Source organism: Camelina sativa, chromosome 15 (genome assembly GCF_030686135.1).
Source record: "Camelina sativa cultivar CO46 ecotype springtype chromosome 15, ASM3068613v1".
Taxonomy (NCBI): domain Eukaryota; kingdom Viridiplantae; phylum Streptophyta; class Magnoliopsida; order Brassicales; family Brassicaceae; genus Camelina; species Camelina sativa.
The window spans coordinates 25769846-25786517 of NC_141894.1; the positions used below are offsets into that span (position 1 = coordinate 25769846).

General features: G+C 36.3%; 4 protein-coding genes and 1 long non-coding RNA gene across 6 annotated transcripts; 3 read left to right on the forward strand and 2 right to left on the reverse strand.

Annotated features, from left to right (window-relative positions):
• Positions 1 to 1482: 1482 nt before the first annotated feature.
• On the forward strand, positions 1483 to 2299 carry LOC104747353 (uncharacterized). Its single transcript, XM_010468983.2, has one exon. It carries the CDS (start codon positions 1498 to 1500, stop codon positions 2173 to 2175), a length of 678 nt encoding a protein of 225 aa, XP_010467285.1. The 5' UTR covers positions 1483 to 1497; the 3' UTR covers positions 2176 to 2299.
• Positions 2300 to 2881: 582 nt separating this feature from the next.
• Positions 2882 to 5400, forward strand: LOC104748710 (triacylglycerol lipase 1). Of its 2 annotated transcripts, XM_087488205.1 has the most exons (9): positions 2882 to 3268; positions 3364 to 3468; positions 3577 to 3717; positions 3908 to 4018; positions 4100 to 4243; positions 4316 to 4356; positions 4459 to 4535; positions 4640 to 4735; positions 4877 to 5400. In XM_087488205.1, exons 1-9 carry the CDS (start codon positions 3122 to 3124, stop codon positions 5197 to 5199), a joined length of 1185 nt encoding a protein of 394 aa, XP_087344331.1. In that variant the 5' UTR covers positions 2882 to 3121; the 3' UTR covers positions 5200 to 5400. The 2 variants fall into 2 exon arrangements, with proteins under 2 accessions (XP_087344331.1, XP_087344332.1); XM_087488206.1 differs by lacking the exons at positions 2882 to 3268; positions 3364 to 3468 and having other exon boundaries at positions 3580 to 3717; positions 3844 to 4018.
• Positions 5401 to 5639: 239 nt separating this feature from the next.
• Positions 5640 to 8853, reverse strand: LOC104793371 (uncharacterized). Its single transcript, XM_087488207.1, has 10 exons — positions 8434 to 8853; positions 8015 to 8082; positions 7751 to 7776; positions 7366 to 7456; positions 7176 to 7271; positions 6753 to 6821; positions 6500 to 6558; positions 6299 to 6421; positions 6141 to 6212; positions 5640 to 6051 (listed from the first exon to the last, which is right to left on the reverse strand). The coding sequence occupies exons 1-10, from the start codon at positions 8521 to 8523 to the stop codon at positions 5987 to 5989; spliced, it is 759 nt and encodes a 252-aa protein (XP_087344333.1). The 5' UTR covers positions 8524 to 8853; the 3' UTR covers positions 5640 to 5986.
• A 3340-nt stretch (positions 8854 to 12193) lies between these two features.
• LOC147927115 (uncharacterized) lies at positions 12194 to 13499 on the reverse strand. The gene is made up of 2 exons (XR_015581481.1): positions 13305 to 13499; positions 12194 to 12503 (listed from the first exon to the last, which is right to left on the reverse strand). It is a non-coding gene; the product is annotated as an uncharacterized LOC147927115 (long non-coding RNA).
• Positions 13500 to 13979: 480 nt separating this feature from the next.
• Positions 13980 to 16348, forward strand: LOC104748711 (uncharacterized). Its single transcript, XM_087487689.1, has 5 exons — positions 13980 to 14454; positions 14755 to 15071; positions 15212 to 15267; positions 15385 to 15684; positions 15779 to 16348. Exons 1-5 carry the CDS (start codon positions 14130 to 14132, stop codon positions 16188 to 16190), a joined length of 1410 nt encoding a protein of 469 aa, XP_087343815.1. The 5' UTR covers positions 13980 to 14129; the 3' UTR covers positions 16191 to 16348.
• Positions 16349 to 16672: the final 324 nt, after the last annotated feature.

Consider the following 16672-nt stretch of genomic DNA (forward strand, 5'->3'; position numbering starts at 1 on the left):
CAATGCAACTTAGACTTTTGTTTGAGATATTTCTCTTCTAATCCAGCGAGAAATTCCCATTTCTTGTATGCTGCATTCTCGGCCTCCATTTCCTGTGGAGATGGATTTCCCAAATTAGCTTGTTGCGCTTGACATAACATCTCATAAGCCTCCTTTGTTTTCCGAACCAAATCTCCCATACGTCGCTTAGCCAGAGAACGCAAACCTGGTTTCAACCCTTTTAACTTTTTTGAAAAGCGGAAAAGAGAGGAAGTAGACAAGAACAGAGGCTGAGTGCTCTCCCAGTAAGAACCAACCAGTGGTAAGAATTCATCCATATCTCTTAGGAGATTGACAAACTTAAAAGGTTTACGCCGCTTAACCGGCACACCAGCCCCACTAGAGACCATGATTTGGCAGGGTACATGATCAGAACAACCCCCCGCAGAGAACACACTGTAAGCCTGCGGATAAGCTAATTCCCAAGCAGATTTGACCAAAACCCGATCAAGTTTCTTCAGAATTAGATCATTTTCTCTCTTGTTACACCAGGTGAACAGAGGACCATGATAAGTCATATCCGAGAGCGAACAATAATTAACAAAAGATTGAAATGCCCGCATCCCTGCTGTCAAGACCGGATGATCATCAACCCGTGAATGCTCACATAAATCCAACATTTCATTATAATCGTCAACTAGAATCCAAGGCTTATTACGGATAAGAGGAGAATCATGATGATCCTTAATCTCTTGCCATAACACCCGCCGAGCCTCGGGCGTACTCTGAGGAGCTTTAGGAAACTTCCTCACGACAAAATCCTCCCATAATGGCTTAGCCCCTTGAAACACTTCCTTCGGCACAACAACCTTCTCCTTACTGTCTATCTCCACTACCTCAAACCGTTGCTTTGTGAACACTCGTTGTGTCGCTACTTGTAGAAAAGAATGCTTCCCACTTTGAACCCCCAAAGATCCCGACTTGTGACCAGGACCATCCTCTGACTGAACCTCAACCGGGGACGCAGAGGTCCCTCCCAAACTACACCCTGCCAAACCATCCTTCCTGAGATCCTTCCCCGACTCCAGATCTGCCTCGGAGCGATGCGGCGAGACCGCCGACGGTAACATCCTTGACGAAAACGCAAGAAACCCTAATCGCCTTTTTTTTCATCCTTGCCACGTCAGCAAAGCCTCAAGTTAAAATCAAGTTGATGAAAAGATCAACCGTGATGCTTGTGGCGGGTTTAAGTTAACAACCAGAGTAAACGAACGTCTCATCACAAATACAAAAGACCATTCATTTCAGTTGATTTTGTTTCCTTACCGTCAATATAATATGTAAAAATACCAAGTCGTATTTGCACACAACTTCGATAATGGGACAGTACTGTACCGCCGAAGAAAACGTCTTCCACCTGACCAGCCTTTATTATTTTATTTCATTTATCCATTTCTCTTCTCTCTATAAAGACCTCCATCTAACTCTAAACAAATCATTCTCCCAAAATATACAAAAATGACGTTTCACAAAATCTTTTTTCTAATCTCTCTGATGCTCGTTGTCTCATTGGTTAATGCAGTTGACTACTCGGTTGTTGACAACACCGATGACTCTGCCGGAGGAAGGAGATTCCGAGGAGAGATCGGTGGTGTAAGCTATGGCACACAGTCACTAAGATCTGCCACAGAATTTGTGTGGCGTTTGTTCCAACAAACCAACCCTTCAGACAGAAAGTCCGTTACAAAGATCACACTGTTCATGGAGAACGGTAACGGTGTAGCGTACAACTCGGGAAATGAGATACACTTCAACGCGGGTTATCTCGCGGGTGTATCGGGAGATGTCAAGAGAGAATTTACCGGGGTGGTTTATCACGAGGTGGTTCATTCTTGGCAATGGAACGGTGCGGGTCGGGCTCCTGGTGGACTTATCGAAGGGATAGCGGATTACGTGAGGCTGAAAGCAGGTTACGCTCCGAGCCATTGGGTTGGGCCTGGTCGTGGTGATAGATGGGACCAAGGCTACGACGTTACTGCGAGGTTCTTGGATTATTGTAACGGTTTGAGGAATGGGTTTGTGGCCGAGCTGAACAAGAAGATGAGGAACGGTTATAGTGATAACTTCTTTGTTGATTTGCTTGGGAAAGACGTGACTCAGCTATGGAGAGAGTACAAGGCCAAGTATGGTCAATAAATGATACGATATAATCTCAAATATATGTATTCTAAATCTATATAAAAAAATAAAACGTTTAGTAAAAAGAAATAAAACTGATTGTAATCTCTTATGGTGTTGTTAATTCTAGCTATTGGACACACATATACGTAATACGTTGGGACGCATTTGCATTAAAATATAAGGTCTTGCTAAAATTGGTATTGTTAAGTTAAATAGTCAAAGATAAGTATATTGAGAGTTGATTTTAGAACATTTTATATCAGATAATCAGTGTTTGTTCGTGACCGTTGGTGGGATAAAAAAACTCTTTCTTGTAAGTTGTCCACAAGTTCTCTTTATTCTAGGGAAAGCAAGATCTATGGGAATGTAAAAGTTATACGTATTGCAACAATTAAACGACATAATTAAAAGTTAATTAGATGATCTACCTTAGAAGAAATCATGCATAATGGTATATAAATGATAAAAAATCGTCTAAAACATATTTTTTTATCCATTAATTCGTTCATCAAACAAAAATATTCTATAGTGCAAATACTCATCCATAGTTATATATTTGCTTTATTTCAAAATGCTTTCGCTAATCTTTTGTATCGAGAATTCAATCCTCCATATTGACATCATCACGAATATTAATCGGTTTCTAATGCGTAATCGCCTAGTTTCCACGAAAATTGATACGTTAAGTTAAGTCATTGATAATTCAGTCAAAGATAATGATGACATTTGAAGTTGTGGTGGTCGTGGTCGCATTAAAACACTTTCTTGTAAATCATCCATTAGCTATGCTTGTAAGAAAAATAATACTAACACTTAACTTTTAAAAAATCCACGAGAAGATAAGATTCACACTCGTTGACAACAAAAAAAAAAAAAAAAAAACACGCACCCAATTACAAAGAAGAGGACAAAAGAGTAATTTCGCAATTTTGTGACAGAAACAGTCTCGTCTCCGGCGACGATGAAATGGTTGCTCGTCGCCGTGTTGACCGCTTTATCAACGATCTTCTCCGCCGTAACACAGTCCCATCTCCTCCGTGGATCTCCGGTCAATTCTCTCTGCGCTGATCTCATTCATCCTGCTAATTACTCCTGCACCGAACACACTGTACTGTTATATCTCTCATCTTCTATCTTAGAACAGAGATTTTATTGAATCAGTCGCAAAAAAAAGGCGTTTTTTTTTTTTTTTTTGGTTTGTAGATTGAAACAAAGGATGGTTACATATTAGCTTTGCAACGTGTGGCCTCTCATGGTCCAAGACTTGAATATGGTCCACCTGTTCTGCTTCAGCATGGACTCTTTATGGTAAAATCTTGTTTTAAAGGCTTTAACTTTAACATCTCTGTTCTTGGTAAAATTTAGGTATACAATTGCTAAAAAATTTAATCTTTTTGTGTGTGTGTGTGTGATAAGGCTGGAGATGCGTGGTTCTTGAATTCACCAAAAGAGTCACTAGGTTTCATTCTTGCTGATCATGGGTTTGATGTATGGGTTGGTAATGTTCGTGGTACACGTTACAGTTATGGACATGTAACTTTATCTGAAAGTGATAAGGTATGCCAAAGACTTATCTTGTCTTTGTTCCTCTGTATGTATGAGCTTTACCTAAAAATGTTCATTTTAGTTTTGGTACAACAACCACTTATTGTTAATAAAAATGATTAATGCTGGCAAGAACAGGTGATGTTGTTGACATTATAGTGTGGAGAAAGGAGGATAAGAAAAGTAATGCTTTTATATGCAGGAATTTTGGGACTGGAGTTGGCAAGATTTGGCCATGTATGACTTAGCAGCAATGATTCAGTATCTGTATTCAGTTTCAAACTCCAAAATCTTCCTTGTTGGACATTCTCAGGTCATCATTCTACTGAATATATATGTGTGTTCCTTTTTTGTTGATTTCTAGTAATTTAACTTTCTTTAATTTGTTTGACAGGGGACTATCATGTCTTTTGCTGCTCTTACTCAGCCGCATGTCGCAGAAATGGTTGAAGCAGCAGCGTTGCTTTGTCCAATATCATATTTGGATCATGTCACAGCTCCACTTGTTGAAAGAATGGTTTTTATGCATCTCGATCAGGTACTCTTGGCTCTCAAATGTCATTAAAGCGATATGAGAGAATCAAGTTAACACGTTTGCTACTACTTACAGATGGTAGTTGCACTTGGGCTGCATCAAATAAACTTTAGAAGGTTTGTAACTTTTTTTCTCGTGTAGTTTTTTGTGTGTGTTGTTAAAGTGCCACCTTTCTTTACTAACCATCTGGTCTGCTTATTTTCTATCTGTGCTTTCAGTGATATGTTAGTTAAACTTGTTGACTCGTTATGTGAAGGGCATATGGATTGCACTGACTTCCTCACATCCATAACAGGTTTTTTTTTTCTCTTTTCCTCTAATCTCCCTGTAGTGATACTTTCTGTGTATGAATTTGTGCCTTTTTAATCTTTCTTTTGGACTAATATCAACGAGTGGCAGGGACGAATTGTTGTTTCAATGCGTCGAAGATAGAATACTATCTAGATTATGAGCCTCACCCATCATCTGTCAAGAATATTCGACACCTTTTCCAAAGTAAGATCTCTAATCCTTTAAACCTTGATATAACTTGGTCAAATGCCATAACTTCTTGTGTGTTACATGGCCTAGCTTACCTACTCATGCTCTCTTTGATTCAATTATAATGCCTTCAATCTTTACAATCATTTACCCCAGTGATTCGAAAGGGGTCTTTTGCACAATACGACTACGGGTATTTCAAAAATCTCCGGACTTATGGGATGTCGAAACCTCCGGAATTTAAACTCAGCCTCATACCGGGATCATTGCCAATGTGGATGGGGTATGGTGGAACTGATGGTTTAGCAGATGTGACAGATGTGGAACATACTCTCGCCGAACTACCTTCCCGACCAGAGTTGCTATATCTTGAGAATTATGGTCACATTGACTTTGTGCTCGGCGCAAGTGCCAATGAAGATGTCTATAAGCACATGATTCAGTTTTTCAGGGCAAGGAGAATGTCTACTAGTTGGTAAAATACTTAATACACTGCTCTGCCTTGCACGTAATTATTTTCTGCAAGTATATACACACATCTTATTGTAAATATTTCCTTACTAAAGTTGCTGTTTGAAGAGCTACTTTACACCAATCTAGATATGAACTGATAGAATAGTCCAGTGACTAAAGTGAATTATATTGGTCGTCAATGAGAAATTACCACACATTTCATCGTACCAGTTGTTTTGATTCGCCGCTAAAATTAAGCATTTCTGGCCGGAGATTGTTCGTGTGGCTGATTCGTTATTAGTAATTTGGATGCAAAATCAATTGTGATAGAATTTTTTTTTTGTTGAAATTTAGATGGCATTGGATGCGAATTTTGCATCCAAAGATGACAATGAGTTGTTGCCCTTACAGAGATGCTCATCAAATCAAATATCTGACTGACCCATCCTTAACTACACCTTTCCAGTTTCAGCGAAGATCATCAGTTTGTACTTAAGGCTCAAAGAAGCAAGCAGTCGATCTCAACATGTAACATATAAATTACCGCAAACTGAAAATATAAAAGAGGGAGAAAAGGAAGATACCAAGAAAACACTACATTTAACAGCGCACTTGCTAAAATGGGTCACGTTTAGAAAATGTTACTGGTCCTAGTAAGTAGCCTTTGAAGTTGTACCAGAAACTGAGCAATACGATGATCTGTGTCACGGGGTAAAAAAAGAAAATCATACTCTCTCAATCTTCTTGTTCCTTACTTGAATGATGTATGTGCAGTGCGAAAGCCCTTGGGAATCCACTGATGTGGCTGTTTTTTTATAACCTTTGGCTGAAGTACATGTTCATAAAGTATCTTGACGGGTTGAATCCGCTTAAGATCACTGCAAAAATGGAGAACAAACTTGAGACAATGTTTACGCTTTTTTGAGGAAGAGGAATCTGTGAAACCAATGAATCTGATTGAACTTACAAATAGGGGACAGGACAATCACCACCCCGATTGGGTAGAGGAAGAATGTTGTTCGCTCCAAAAATGGAAGTACTATATGAATTCACAACAAACAATGCTGTTAGCCCCAAATTATACAGCAGATATATTAAGGATGGAAAGAAATTTATGAGACTTACCGTCATATCCTAGGAAGTTAAGATAATGGTAGTACGAAGCCCCGACCATGAAAAGCAGATTTGATAACAGTAAAGGGATGAATCCGTGCGTTATCAGGAGTGGTGATAAGAAATAATGTATGACTACCACACAAGATGAAAGTATAAGTCATAAATAATCCCAGTTTGAGAATTGAGTAATGTATTTGAAGGTGTAATTACCGTAGAGCAGGACAAACATTGGAAAGAACGAGTTGCAGTGAACATCAAATGTATACAGCCTACAGAAAAATGGATAAAGGTATTCATGAACATACTCACACAGGTAGAGATTATAAATCGGAGAAACTATAATATGAATACTGAACTACGAACATGAAATTTTCTGTTTTGGAGATTCTAACTCATCTTAGAGAGGGAACAAAGTAACCAAAAGAAAGGAGGTGAAAAGATAAGATATAGTCCATAAACTTACCATTCAACGCGTTGTTCCACCACATGACTATTTGGAGCCTCCTCGCGAAGGTAAGAGTTTGTCAAAAACCTGGTAATCCATATCTTAAGTCAGAAAAACAGTGTATATTTGATAAACCGTGGTGTAAGATTACGAGGAAGAAAACTGTAGAGAAGGATTCAAATTTGTGGAAGAGTGATTGTCACAAAACTGGCAATGTTCATAAGAGGGATTTTAGTACCAAATCTTAAGAGTGTTTTTCTTGCATGATATAATGAGCAAAACAAGAATAAGATAAGATAAGCAATTCTAGTCGTAAAGGGAGTAACAGTGTTTATAGCACGAATGAAACTAGTAGACATATCAAGCAAGCATAACATTTAAGCCGCGTAAGATTTTACACCAACAAACGTCTATGTCTATGCAATGATAGAAACACCTTACCAACAGCATGTAGCTATAACTGCTCCGGTGATTAAGAAATGTGAGAGCAAAACTGAAACGACTACGACGACAGCATGAGAGCCACTATGGTCATACCTGAAGTATAAACATCAGATTAAAATCAACAAGAAACATAATTAAATAGTATTATGGTCATAATCAAACATAAGTACATATACAAAATACTTACGTGGCACAATAGGCTACAGTTGCAACAGCAAGAAGTAGGCTACAGATCACAATAAACGCAGGGTCATCACGTGCCCATTGGTTCTTAGTTTCTGAGAGAAAGAGAGAATAAGAGAAATTAAAGCAACTGCACTAAAACTCTCAGGCCATACGAAACTTAAGCTTATCTTTAGCATGAACTAACATAAAATTTTGAGTAAAGAAGAGGACATAACGCAAAAAGCTGCACAACTAGAAAATATCACAAGGATTCTCCGCTTGCTAGGTATTCATTGTAAAAGTGGACGTCTCAAGGTACTTTCAGAACAGAAGGCTAAATCATATAGAAGCAAAAATAAAAGCTGGTTGCAGTAGCATAAGGGTTTGCTAATGAAAGTTGAGCTTACGTTTGTGATACTTAGTGTGTTGATAGCTGATGCCAAAGCGCCCACATGCAAACAAACATACAAAAAGTACGAGAATAAGAAACTCACCACATAGTAACTTGACTAAAAACATTCCAACATGTTGGATTAGACTACACTATTGATCTTCTCAATCTCAATAGTAGCCTTGCACAAATCTAAAACTACCATTCCATCCTAGTACAGCTCTCTAGTAAAATCCTGGGCGACTTTATCCAGTTCTGGAACATAATTAAAAAGACTTACACAACTTTGGGAGATGTACAAAGGTTAAGCATTTGCCAGAAAGTATATTCAACATCCATTTGCTGCCACTGCAATGAACAAACAAGAAAAGTTTCATAGCCCAAAAGTCAAACTCGAACATGACCTCCAGATATACAAATTCACCATTTAATAAATTGCATTATCTTACAAATCCCCCAAACTACATGACCTCTATCTCTACATCAGTATCCTGAAAATATCTTGTTTGATTATCAGATCATGACACACACTCCCAACAGAATCTCTAGGAAGTGATCTACAACATCAGAACTTGCTAAAGCTAAGTGACACTGCGGAGCCAAAGAATCGATTCAGCTAAACCCGAGGTTTCTACCCGTAATTTGATCTAAGAAAATGACGAATCTATATGTCTAAATCTGAGATCAAAATCCACGAACCTTGACGATACGGCGAAAATACTGAAGGAACATTGGATTAGCTCGGGATGAAGAAGATGAAGAACGAGATCTGGAAGTGGTAGGCAACATCTTCTCCTCCCTCGTTCCTGATCCAGATTTTGATTCTTCTTCTTCTTCTTCTTCTTGAGATCGTTTTGATTCCAAGGATCGATCTCTCTGGTTCTCTGCGTTTTTTTTTTTTTTTGTTCCTTTCTGGTTATTTACGGGTTTAGGGATTTGTTCGCTTATACCGCAATCGCACTCAGACGCGAGCTTCTTTTGGCTGCGTTTTTACAAACCGTTCCATTAAAAAAGGTAAAAACTCTTCCCTACAAACGGTCTAAGAATTTATTTGGTTTAAACTACAGTTGGTTGATTCTGCGGGTTCGAACCTAGTTTGCGACATCAATTTTTTCTTTTGTTTGAACGACTAAAACGATCTCGTATTGGATATCTCTGCATACATCGATTCCATGTCATTAAAATTTAGCGGTGGATTTAACACCATGAAACGATTTGGTATAATTTAACAATGTAAATTAACTTTTGGATTTGAAATTCAAATTTCAGAACAGTGCATATAATTTAGCACATATATAACTCCAATTCGGTTCATTTGTGTAGCTATATAAAATTAAGGTTCTACTCTCTTCTTTTTAGTCTACTAGATTTAAGACTCGTGCTTAGAGGTGTCAATTGGGCATTAAGCCCACGGGTATAGCCCGTTAAGTAACATTGCAGGGCGGGTATGGGCCTTGTATTTGAAACCCAAAGTTAGCGGGTCTCGCGGACTCGATCCGTTTGGTCCGCAGTTTTGGTGGTCATGTCCGTCGCGGGTTTGCGAGCGACCCGAAGAGCGATGGAAGGTTCTTCATCTTCGTCTTCGTTATTCTCCAAATCGGACGGTGAATTGGAGGATGCTCGATTAGATGCTAATGAGACTCGTTTTTTGCGACGACTCCAAGCTTGAGTCACTAGTCTCTAACCTCCTTCCTCTTTAAGAGTTCTCGGCTAGCCTTTGAGAGAGGAGGAAATTCACGGATAACAGAGGAGATCCATGTCAGTTCACAAGCCGTGGTGACGAGAGCTCCGTTTCTGCTTCTGTTAAACTTGAATGGTATCGGCATAATGATTGTTCACGGCATATCAATTTTGAATCTTTTTGCCTTAAAACTTTTAGTTTTTAATTGAATCAGCTTCAAAGTTAAGAGTTTTCTTCATCATTTATCTGGGATTTATAAATTTGTGAACTTGGTGAGAATTACGAATCCATATATCCTCAGTTTAAGAATTGAGTTTTGAAACTTTGGGGTAACTTATGTGTTTGGTCTCCTCTAAAGCTTCTTCAAGCAAACTGGTTTATGATTTTTTTTGTGGTATCATTGTCAGGGACAAGTGGTGTGACTCACAATATGATAGATCATAGATGATTTTCTATCTCACAGGTATTTCAGAGTGCAGCTCTCTTTGATTCTCTATCAGTTCGTGAAAATGTTGGGTTACTACTGTAAGATGTTATTCTTTAACGTCCTACATAGCCTCATTTTTTGCCTTGCAGATGCTCTTTTGTTTTTAGACATATTTGATTAAATCTGCTTCATTGCTTGAACCCATGTAAGGTCCATGGCTTACATTAGCAAGCAACTCTCATCTCCAGCCAATAGAGTAGTTGTCATCAATTTGAATGTATGTTTTCAGACTCCTAAACTCTAGGCTTGTAGTTTCTCATGTAGTCTTCAACTTCTTTGAGTTTGACAGTTATGTTTTTTTTTTTTTCTGATCTTTGTTTTATTCGTATTCCCATATATTAAAGTGGTTTCAAGAATCTATAGCTGGGTTTAATTGTCTCGTTTTGATTTCAACACACAATGATAATTTGATTCTTTCACAGTCCTTTGTTATTAAGTTGTATAGCTCTTTGTGTTATGTTAAAATCTTGCTATACAACATGCTTTATCATTATGTATAGCTACACAACACACACACACACACACACGATGATCATTTACATCCACATTCACAATACACACTCTCTCTCTCTCTCTCTGCATGTGTGCTCGTTCATATTTACATATCAACATAAATAGCTGCAGGTTTTGTGTCTTTTAGCCAAGCTAGGAAAATGCATTCATCATTTAAAAAAAATAACTGAACAAACAAAAACTTGCTACTTCTGTTAAAGTTATATAATCTATGCTCATACAAAAACTTGATATTTTGGTGTGGATGATTTTAGTGATTCTTTTTGTTACATTTGTTCTGTAGAAGGAATGATGAAAGAGCTAGGTCTAAAAGAATGCAGAAGAAGAAGATGCTCGCAGGCATGCCCGTTAGTCCGCAAAGTTAAGCGGAGCGGGCATGGGCACTAATACGTCGCCCGCCGCCCGTGACGGACTTGTCCGCGGCGGATCATTGAAAATACGGGACCATCATGGTCAGTCCGTTTGGACATGCCTGTTTGACATCCCTACTCGTACTATAACACGGGTTAAAACATTATGCAATAAAATCATATGCTAAATATGAAGGCTTAAAAAAGACACATATTTTGTAAGTTTTATACCGTTAATGATTATAGATAAATACCCGTGCTATAACACTAGTTAAATTTTATTTCGTAATCTATCTTGTAAGCCACTATTTAACTTGTAACCCACTATTTAAGTTGTAACCAATCAATCTATCAATTTCGTAATCTATATTTGGTTAACGTTGTAGTCTATCGATAAAATATGTGGAAAATAAATTTGTAATATTGTGTTTAAAGATTTTTGGAAACAACGTGATATAGACTAAAATCTTCCGAAAATACAGTTTGGAATATCCATAATTTTATTTGTTACCATTAATATATCAATTATCAAGGAATATCCCTAATATTTAGGTGTAACCGATTAATATCAATATATGAATTAATCTATAATATATCTATAACCTATTTGTAACCATTTATTAAAAAAATAAAGTCTACAAAAACTATGTTGTGTACTTCCGTTTTATTAAAAAGAGGATTTGGCAATACAACTTATTTTGAAAAAGAGTTATTCAAACTACAAATAAAACACATTTAATCATATATCTAATTCACACTGTAATACAAATACAAAGTTGAAATCATAGAATTGTAACTTCCATTTATTTTCTTAAGTGTAAATTATCATTTCTCTTCCTATAAATATTTTATTCTTTAGTTCTCTCATTCTCCGGTTCTTTTCATCTTTCTCATTCTCACAGTCCCTCACCCTCTTTCTCCATATCTCAAATCTGAAATATTTTGTTGTTGTTGTATGAGTTTAAAAAATCAACTGAAATGTCATTGTAAAATTTTAATTCCAATTTTTAATTATTTTCTATATGTCATGATTTGTATCTTGAAGTGTTTTTTTGTTTGTATTAAAACAATTCCAAAACCATAATGACGTTTAACCAAGAAAAACAAAGTCTCTCGATACAAATAAATTTTGTTGGTATGCTCTTTACATTGTAAAGTCTCTTGAAAAAATTAATAAAAAAAAATAACCAAATCGTTATGACTTTTAACCAAAAAAAACCTAACTAATATAAACGGGACTCAACCTACTATCAAATAAAATAGACTCTCATATTTCATACTATTTTTTCTTTTCTTGTCACTTTAGCATTTTCATTAAAAAGATTTTTTTGTATAAAGTTTTAATATAAGTTCTCAGTTTCATTTGTTTTTTCATCTTCTTTTCAAACATCTAATACATTATGTAATATTTTATTAATATAAATAAAATATCAAGAAATGTGAAATTGGATTCATGGTTCTCATGGATTCATGAAATACTTTATTAATACAAATAAAGTAGACGCAAAGGTCTTGATGGAATTTCTGGCTTGTTTGCAGGTGATCATTTTGCTCATGGTTTTCTTCCACATGATGAAAATTGTCTCCAGTCGCGTTTGTCAGACAGATCTCGCTTCTGCTCCCGCTTACAGAGGTCATCATCTTTCTCATATCGTCATACTCCCCAGTTTCAATCATCTCCATCATATTCCAGCACATGTCAATCTCATATACTGGTTGAATGTGGATATCATGGAAGCTATGAGGAAAAGCAGCCTTAGACTTAGATTTTGTTACCCATAGTTATAACTTGAAAGTTAAATTGCATGTCAACAAGAGTTCTCCTAAGAACTTTGAATGTAAGATATATATGTATCTAAGTCCTTAAGATTCTTTAAGCTTAATTAATTTTCGTTACATATTGTTCTAAGATGAATGAGCGTTTGTGGTCCAAATGGCACTCTACCTCTCAATCATAAGGGCTAGAAATCCAATTGCAAGCATATAAAAATGGAGGAAGTCAATTTATGATTTGAACAGGGAAACATGAACATTCTGTGTAAAAGGAGGTTTCTACCCATAATTTAATCTGTGATCAAATCCACGATAGAACTTGAGAAAACAGAAGAACATTGACGATACGATACGACGGAATTAGTAAGTCCCTGCAGCCTTTTGTTTGAAACAAATGTCAAATGTGCTATACATGTTTCTCCCTCTTTTTTTTTTTTTTGTGGGTAAGGACAAAACTTTTGTGATCTAAACATTTCATATAATATTTAACGTCATTAAAAAAAAAAAGCACACTTATGTTATGAGAAATTGTTTGTCCAGAAAAAAAAAAAAAATGTTATGAGAAATTTTGTGGCTTAGAGGGACATGGCTAGGCCGGCCAAAATATATGGATTCCTAAAGCCTAATAAAAGTTGGTTGCCCATTTTCAAACAAAAATCTGCTACTTGAACTTGCCACCTCTAGCGCAATATATATGACAATAACCACTGTATCATAAGACGTTTTTTATAATGACGCTTCTTAAAGTTAACATATAATATGATACCTAAAGGCTAAGCACCACTTTGCTGGGCTATACGGGAATGAGAGTCAGTACGTAAAACTTGCTAGTTTTTTCTTGCTAGGTTTTTCAATGATGCATTCACGTAGGTCGATACAAAGAAAGAAGACAATGAGCTGTTTTAATTTTATTTTTGCTTTTGTGGAAATATTGAAAGGCTTCAAACAGCTATTTCTAGTTAGTAGAAATAAATTCTGTAATTGTCAATGCATTTAAATAGAAAGAAGGTAAAACCATTAATAATATAGATATATACTATAATTTTTCAATGCTTATTTTGGTGTTTTTTTCCAACTCATAATAAATATAAGATGATTTATAATATTTTTCTATTTATTTAAATCTTAGCTTTTTAGAGCTACTTTACATAAAATAAAATAAAATAAAAAAGTTGAAAATTAGCATACATTAATTAATTATTCATAAAATTAATTTTAGCTAATTAAAATATATTAATTATATGTTAAATAAAAAAGATACTTGTTACATATACATTAAATACAATATGACACTAGTCACTATATATAATTATAGAGTTAGATACTTTACTAAAATTGGTGCAAGTATCTTTGACGACTTATTAAATAAAATAGACTAAACATAGTCTTTAGATACATACTGGCGCAAAATATATTGAATACTAATTGATAAGGTTTCCATCTTTGAAAAAGTGGAAAAAGAGTCAAAAAGAAAAATAAAGTTTTGAGTAACACCCATCAATATAAACTCGAACTGTCCATTACATAGTTTCATAGAGTTAGTAAAGAGATAAAAGGGATTTCAGAATTGGGTTTGAGATTTTTATTAGATATGGCTAAGAATTCAAGCAGCAACAATGTTGATGAAGGCAAGAGATTCCTTTTTGACCTCAACGTAGCACCTGCTGATGAAGGTTTTGACCTGAACGTGGAACCTGCTCATCAAGAGAATCACAATGCTCCAAATCCTGTTAACGAAGCTAATCCTGTTGAACAAGGAAATCCTGTTGGTGAAGAGAATGGTGGTTCTCTGAATAACTCGAATTCTCCCAGTGATCCGGATTCGTGTTCGATATGTCAGGAGGCTCTGGTCAACAATAATGGTGGTAATCAGCGAACACTTGTTACGCTTAAGTGTGCTCACAGATTTCACTTGGGTACGTAATTTCTCTGCACACCAAATTATTTTCTTTTTATTGAATATAATTTTTTATTTGTGGTGAAGGAAACAAATTCAATTTTCTCTTGTTGATATGAGTCATATACATAAATCCTTAATTTCCCAATCATATACCATAGATCATGCTTAGACTGAGGCGCATAGTGGATCTGTCAATGATTTGGTATTCTATATGTGTTAGTATCGCTAGCTTAGTACGTTTTGTTGTCTGATGCGTTATTGTCATCTCATAGACATATCTAACAATTTTGTGTTGATATTTTCCATGTGTATGCAGATTGTCTTGGCTCAGCCTATAATGCAAAGGGCTTAATGAAATGCCCAAACTGTAGGAATGTCGAACCAGGTCAATGGCGGTTTGGAAACGCCGAATTCCTTCCAGAGATTATGGATGCTGCAGAAGCAGAAGCAGCAGCAGAAGCAGCAGCAGCAGCAGAAGCAGCAGCAGAAGCAGAAGCAGAAGCAGAAGCAGAAGCAGAAGAAGAAGAAGAAGAAGAAGAAGAAGAAGAAGAAGAAGAAGAAGAAGAAGAAGAAGAAGAAGAAGAAGAAGAAGAAGAAGAAGCTGACAATGATTCTGGATTCTTCTCTGATCTGGTAAGATGTCTTTCGTCTTTTGAATTCATGCTATTCTGTGAATGATATTTACAAAAACGATGCTTCTCTTACTATTGACCTCATCTAATATACATTTTGATGTTTAGTAATGCTTGTATAATGTTCTGTGTATCTTGTAGATCGTGAGATCAGAGTTGTGCCCTTTTGGAAACTCAGGTCATCGCTATCCCTATGAGTAAGATTTACATTAATAATGGTTACATGCATTAATAATACTTTATTAATGTTCTACAACTTTGGCAAAAATTGCACTTTAACATCCTCTCTCTCTCTCTCTCTCTCAAACATGTAGGGGTCTACAATGTATTTATGTAGAGTGTTCTTTCTTCATTGCTGAACACTTTTGTGTTCCTCGTCCTCAAAACTTTGAGGCTTCAGATCCAAGTGAGCAAGGGAACATCGACACTGAAGAAGTCCCTAATCGCAATGTTTCACCTGTGATTCCACCAAGATTCTCTAATCGCGACTCTGGCTCATATCCGTTGTTTCCGCATATTCCTGTACCATCTGATAGAAGGATCTTTTGGAGGGTCTCACGTCCTGGGGTGATGATAGCGAGGCATTATATTTGCCATCCATATCTCAATCACAGGTAAACAAAATATATCACGTATTCGATCGACTATTTTCAATAAAATTCCCTATATATATTAATTTACCTTCATTTTTTTTTCTATTTGTTGTAGTGCCACTGGAAGAACCGACATCTCAATGGTTAATACACCAATGGTTCGGGATTATCCAAGCAGCAGCACAACACCGATCTCACGTGGTCATGACATAACAACCATGACTAGAGGAATCTCAGATTCTTGGTTACCTTCACATGGTTCGAACCAAGTCAATAGCATTGGCTCCTCTAACGTATGGGTGACTGATAAGCCTTTCTTGGACCCGGTGCAACACATGATGATGGAAAGCGAGTTCTACACCATGGTTTATGGTGACAGTTCTGCCGGCATAGAAGACACCAGTGGCAACGGAAACGACATGGAGGTGGAAGCGGCAGCCATGGAGGCGGAGGAACCAATGGAAACGGAGGAATCGGCAACTTTGGTGGATATGGCAACGGGAAACGGCAATGGGATAAGTGGCTAAAGCTGAACTGTGGTGGCAGCTTATGTGGCTGTAATAAGCTGTACTAAGCATCTTTATCTTGTTCTATTAAATAAAATGAACTGTCTTTTTTTTTCTTCAGAAAACTTAAAATTGTTTTTTCCGTTTATATTGGTTAATCATTGAAATTTTTGTTCTTAGATCGGAGTTGTCTGGTTCACTCAGGGTTCTTCGATTCTCTTTTATTAATTACTTGACTTGCCATCTAGTATATAGACTTTATACTAAAAGTCAAAGATGGGGATGCGTAGTTGCGTACCACATAATATTTTTTCTTTATTTGTTCTTATATGTTATCTCATTATATAAACCATAGTTTTCAAAGTTAGTAATTCATGTCGTATTAAATTATATCGATAATATTTTGGCACTTGTGAAAATAAATTTTATTTAAAAATTATAGGTAAAATTCAAAAAGTCTAAAATAAATTGCAATTAATATTTTTTAAAAGTATATAAAACCA